Source organism: Hyperoodon ampullatus (genome assembly GCF_949752795.1).
Source record: "Hyperoodon ampullatus genome assembly, chromosome: 1".
NCBI lineage: Eukaryota > Metazoa > Chordata > Mammalia > Artiodactyla > Ziphiidae > Hyperoodon > Hyperoodon ampullatus.
Window position 1 is genome coordinate 60,184,304 of NC_136914.1, and position 6,000 is coordinate 60,190,303.

General features: G+C 50.9%; 1 protein-coding gene across 2 annotated transcripts in view; it reads left to right on the forward strand.

The window, feature by feature from the left end:
• The window catches only part of ADAMTS14 (ADAM metallopeptidase with thrombospondin type 1 motif 14), a gene marked incomplete at both ends in the record, with an annotated part of 91,191 nt that extends 86,104 nt beyond the window's left edge, over positions 1 to 5,087 (forward strand). For both annotated transcript variants that reach the window (XM_079712586.1, XM_079712585.1), the window contains 3 exons: positions 2,538 to 2,667; positions 2,777 to 2,887; positions 4,594 to 5,087. In XM_079712586.1, the coding sequence (XP_079568712.1) occupies positions 2,538 to 2,667; positions 2,777 to 2,887; positions 4,594 to 5,087 (735 nt within the window). The remainder of the gene's footprint in view (positions 1 to 2,537; positions 2,668 to 2,776; positions 2,888 to 4,593) is intronic.
• Between the last annotated feature and the right edge of the window lie 913 nt (positions 5,088 to 6,000).

Genomic DNA, 6,000 nt, shown 5'->3' on the forward strand with positions numbered 1-6,000 from the left:
GCAAATTGAAAGACACTCTTGTATTAAGAAATATTTACTGGGACTCCCCTGGCTGTCCAGTGGTTAAGACTCTGCACTTCCAATGCAGGGGGCACGGGTTCCATCCCTGGTTGGGAAACTAAGGTGTCAACTACGTTCCAGGCACACTGTACTAAGAATGCCTGGAACCCATTACCAACCAGACAGACCTGATTCTTGTCCTCGTGGGGCTTACAGTCCAGTGAGGGAGACATAGAGACAAGTACCAATAACAAAAGCATTTACAGGTTGCAGTTGGAGCTGAGCAGAAGTAAACAGGGTAACATATCAGGGAGGGCCTCTCTGAGGAGGTGACATTTGAGCTGAGACCTGAGGTGTGAGCCATATGAAGACCCTGTGGCAAGAACAACCTTGCCATGTTCCAGAAACCTAAAGGACATTGGGACTAGAGCTTAATGAGAGGGGCAGGGGTTACACGACATCTTTGGAGAGTGGGCAGGGGGTCAAATCCTGCAGGGCTTTATGAGGAGTTAGAGTTATATAAGAGCAGTGGGAAACTTGAAAGGTTTTAACGTGTATGTCACCAGCTCTGATTTCAGGTTTAAAGATCACTCTGGCAGCTCTGTAGCAAGTTCATTGCTGGGAGGCCAGGGAAGAAAAAGGCAAACAGTAAGAAGGTTGTGGAATAGTCCAGGGGCCACAGGGACGTTTTTTCAAGTTTGGGGTTTTCTCTTAAAAATTCGTTTGTTGTGAACCTTGGAGACATTATGTAGAGTGAAATAAGCCAGACACAAAATGACAAATACTGTATGATTCCACTTATGTGAGATACCTAGAGCAGTCAAATTCATAGAGAGAGAAAGTAGAAGTGTGGTCGCCAGGGACCAGGGGAGAGGCGAATGGGAAGTTAATGTTTAGTGGGCACAGAGTTTCAGTTTGGGAAGAAGAAACAGTTCTAGAGATGGATGGTGGTGATGGTTACACAGTAATGTGAATTTACTTAGTGCCACTGAACTGTACACTTAAAAATGGTTACGATGTACATTTTATGATCTGTATATTTGATTACAATTTTTAAAACCTCATTTGATCATGGAAATGCACATGGAAAGCACAGTGATGTTTATTATAATAGCAAAGTATCAGGAAATATTCTAAATATCCATCCATAGGAAATTGGACCCCCCCCAAAAAACCCCACAGTCTATTCATGTAATAAAATACTATACAGCAAGGAAAATGAATAAGCTTGAACTGTACTTATCAATATAGATAAACCTCAGAAAAATAGGTGAGAAAAAGCACTGAAGTATGAAGAAAAAAGCACTACCAATGGGGATACCATTTACTTAAAGTTTAAAAAGGCACAACACAGTATTTGAAAATGCGCCAGAATACTGATTTATTAAAGTTGCTAATGGGGGTGTTTGAACAGGCGTTCATGACCAACTTCCTCATACCTTCCTGTAGGCTTGAAATATTGCATAATACAGAGTATTTTAAATAACTAAAAACCCCCACGCAACCTGTGCAGATTTTATATTCTTCTCCATAATATATAGCTTTATTTGTTTGAATATAAACCAGAAAGACTGCTGGTCCATAAAGGGCCCCTTACATAAAACAGAGAGGTGACAGCTGGTGGAAGTTAGTTGCCCCTGTAAGATGGGCAGAGCATTCCAGAGCTATTGCTGTTTGTAATTATTCCTCCTGGGAAGATGAGCCGTCTTTGTCCCGCTGTTCTGTGTGGCATGTGACCCTTGTGTCTCCCTTGCTCATCACCTGCCCTGGTATGAGAAGTGGACCTTTGCAAGTCCTTCCCATCCTGCTAGGAGAGGCTGTGCTCAGTGCCTACAAACCCAGTGACCTGGTCACGTGGGGCACCCTTGCTTTTCCTGAAGCCACCCCACCCCTTTATCCGAGTATGTGGGTTCCAGGGCATGATGTGTGTGGCAGCCCTTTCAAATGGCCTTCTGTTCCTTGTACCCACACCTTTCCGTCTTAGAGAAGAAGACACTTTTGAGCATGTCTCTACAAGCTGAGTGTTGGAAACAAAGTCATTGAATGTCAGAGCTAGAGGGGTCCATGGTGACCCCATCCCCCAGCTCTCTCAGCTTAGCAGTTGTTACAGTCTGGGTTCCTACATCCCCTTAACAAGGTATCATCAAGTGCATGGACCTACCTCAGGTCCCTTGGGCTAGTGGATGTCAGCAGGGTGATACACAGAATATTTAAGGACCCAGGCACAGGCTAGACAGAGTGGACACAAGCAGTAGTGCTGGAATGGGGTCCCACAGGCCCCCTCCAGATGGTGGGAAGGTTCAGGGGGTTCCAAGATCAGGGCAGTGGCTCTTTCCCACCTGGTACAGGAGTATTTGACAGCTGCTGTGCTGTCCCGGAGAGGCTGTTGAGAGCAGTCCTTGCATGTCCCTCTGGTCCAGCAGAGACTTGGCACCCTTCTCTGTCCCCTTTCTGTCCTGGGCACTGGCTGGACTTCGGAGCTCACCACCTCCTTCCTCTGTCTCTCCACACCCCCTGCCCCCGTCTCCCCACGGCAGTGCTCCGTCACTTGCGGAGAGGGCGTCCAGCTGCGGCAGGTGGTGTGCCGGGCCAACGCCAGCAGTCTGGGGCATTGTGAGGGGGACAAGCCGGACACGGTCCAGGTCTGCAGCCTGCCTGCCTGCGGAGGTGAGCCGGGTAGGATGGGGGGGCCAGCCCAGCTCCTCTGGCCTAGACCTGAGGCCCAGCTTGGCTGGCTTCCCAGCCCAAATACTAGAGCTGCTTTTCCCCCTCACAGGAAATCTCCAGACCTCCACAGTGAGGGCTGACGTCCGGGAACTTGTGACCCCAGAGGGGGAATGGGTGCCACAATCTGGGCCCCTAGATCCCATCAACAAGATATCATCAAGTAAGTGTATCTCTGGACCCCACCCCCTCCCCAGTCTTCCAGTGTTCGTGGCATCGTGGGCGTGGGCCGTGCAGTGGAGTGGACCCAGCTTCCAGGCTGTCCACGTGATCTTAGCCTCTTGGAGCCTTGGATTCCTCAGCTGTGAGGTGGGGATGATACTTATATTGGTCCATGATTCCTTATCTGCAGTTCCAAAATACTGAAAGCTGCAAGTGTCTCCCTAAATTTGGTGCAGACTCACTGGGAAGCAAAATCTGAACTGAACTAACGAGAGATTAGTTATTGTTTTGCTACGGAAACATTGCCGTATTTGGTTGCAAGGTGACCTCCAGTCTCCACTGTGGACATTATATAATGTGAATACACTGAATATTACTCTTCTAACCTCAAAAGTTCTGAATTATGAACCATATCTGGTTCCAAGATTTTTGGATAAGCAATTGTAGTTCTGAGCTCTCTTTATAGGGCTGTTGAGAGAATTAAATGAGATAATGCACGCATTCCTGCTTAGCAGTCAGCCAACAACAAATACAGTAGCAGTCATTTCTCTCTGCTTCATGATCAGGAGCCCAGCAGCTCACCCTCTCATCTTGCCATCCATCCACCCATCCATCTAACCACCCACATCCATCCATTAATAAATATTAACTAAGCACCTATTATATACCAGGCTCTATGTTCTGTGCATCCTTCCTAGGTTCCTTCTCTGCTTCCCTTTCTTACCTTCCCAAGGACCAGGGTCTGACAAGATGAGTAGCAGAAAGATCCCAGACCCAAACTCCTAGTTAGAGGATCAATCGGCTGTGTGACCTTGTACAAATTCGTGAAACTCTCTGAGCTCAGCGACCTCGTCTGTAAAATAGAGGGGTCTGATTAAATGTCCTCAAAGGCGCTTCTGGCTCCAGTCTTGCTGCTGCTCTGCTCCTGTGCTGAGGCTCAGGCTCTTCAGGTGCTGGGGTTTCCTTTCCTCTTCCTCTGGGAGCAAAGGGGAGCTCTGATTCTGACCCTAGAATTCTAGCGCCATCTAGAGGCCACTGGCTTTCCATTTTCTCTAGTCTCTCTCCTGTTCCCCTAAGCCAGCACCCTACATTTTCTCTCTTCTCTTTCTCTCCCCCCCTCCCCCTCCTCTCCTCTTCCCTGTCCCCCTCCTTTCCTCGTTCCCTGGCAAAAATTAATAGAAAGCAAAGCTCCTGCCTTCACATTGTCTGGAGAGACCTACCTGAAGTTATCACAGAAATGCAAAAACATTTTTAGATGACATTTGAACAAAAGCAAACAAAACTAATATAAGGAACACCCCTCTATGCCAGGAACTTTACAAATGCTATTTACAATAATAATAATATTATTAATTGGTAAATGTCAGCATTATTCCCACTTCACAGAAGAAACTGAGTGTCGGAGAGTTTAAATGACTTGCCCGAAGCCTTGCAGCTTTTAAGTGCTAGAGCCTTGATCGGAACCTAGATCTGCTTGATTCCAAATTTATTGGTGGGGGGCTTACTGTTCCAAATGCGTGCTCACCAGGGGCAGGATGTTTAAGCTGCTTGTCACAGTGTGAGTAATCTGCCTGGCCCTGGCCAGAGTGGATTGGATTCCTTTGGGTTGATTGGGAGGTGGTGAGGGCGGGAGATGGAGGGCTGAGTGGGAGTTGTAACCTGGCTGATGGGCGTCCTCCAGCATCGGTCCTTGTGCTGTGTGTGCAGCGGAGCCCTGTGTGGAGGACAGGTCCATCTTCTGCCAGATGGAAGTGCTTGATCGCTACTGCTCCATCCCCGGCTACCACCGGCTGTGCTGTGAGTCCTGTACCATGAAGGCCTCGGGCCCTGACGTGAGCCCGGACCCCAGCCTGGCCTCACCACCACCCTTCTCCACTCCTGGGAGCCCCTTCCGAGGACCCAAGGCCCCTCCAGAGGCTGTGGAGCCCACTGTGGGACCAGCGGGATCAGACGACCATCAGCATGGCCGACCCACACAGCTCCTAGGACCTCTGGGCACAAGCTCCCCAGTGAGCCAGCGCCGCTTTGCTGCCCAGAAACTGAACCCTACAGTATTCTGGGGCACTTCCCCTAGTGCCCCCCGGGGACTGCCCTGGGGCTGGGCTGGGGCCCCTACACCAGTCTCTGAAGATAAAGGGCAGCTCAGGGAAGACCCGAAGCATCCAGGCACCAGCCTTCCCACCACCTCCCCGGTGACATGAGCCTCGCCTTGCCCACCCCACCAGTCAAGTTTACACCCTCTGTGCTGCCCCAGCCATCCCGGCTCAGAGGACACACAGCGGGGCCCGGGCAAGCACGGACTGCCTTTTAAATTATTTGCCTTCTTATTGTTCTAGTTTGGGGCTGTGACACTTTTCACCCCATGAAGTGGGTCTATGAGGAAGAAAAAGATCAGGGAAAGCCCTAACCAGAGATACCTCAGCAAGCAGCCCAGGTGGCCGAGTCGAACCTCTCAGGGGCTCCTGTCTGTCTCTCCTGCCAGGACAGAGGGCCAGCTAACTCCCCCCAACACACACACACACACACACACAGCCACCGGGCCTCACACCGCCTCCCTTTGCCAGAAATCGTGGGGACCCCTGTGGAGGCCCCGTGTACCAGGCTCCTCTGCCAAGAGGGGCAGAACAGGGCCGGGGAAGGTCGGGGGAGCCCTCACAGGGCGGTCCCAGAGGAAGTGGGCTGGGGCCGAATGTGGTCGTGAGGCTCCAGCTGCAGGGCTAGTGTGGGCGGGAGGCCAGTTCATCTCAGACCCAACTCTTCATAGCGAGAGCTCCAGACAGCTCCTCTGGCCACGGCCAAAGGGCAGAGTCCACCTTGCAATTGCTGGCTGGAGGGCCATGTTGGTGGCCACCTCTGCCCCTGAAGATGGCACTTCCTATTACTTCTGGTGCCTCCAGTTTACAGGTGGGCCTTTTAACCTCACTCCAGGCCCCCCTGAGAAGGGGGCTCTGGACACTCTGGAACATGTGTCCTCATCATCCAGGGGGTTCCCAGCTGGTGCTAGGCCAGGAACGGCAACTGTGGTCATCACTCCGGCGCGTGAAGAGAGCACGGCCTGGAAGGTGACTTTGTGGGGCACAGAGGAGACGTGAGTTCTCAGGCTGAGCCCTGCCA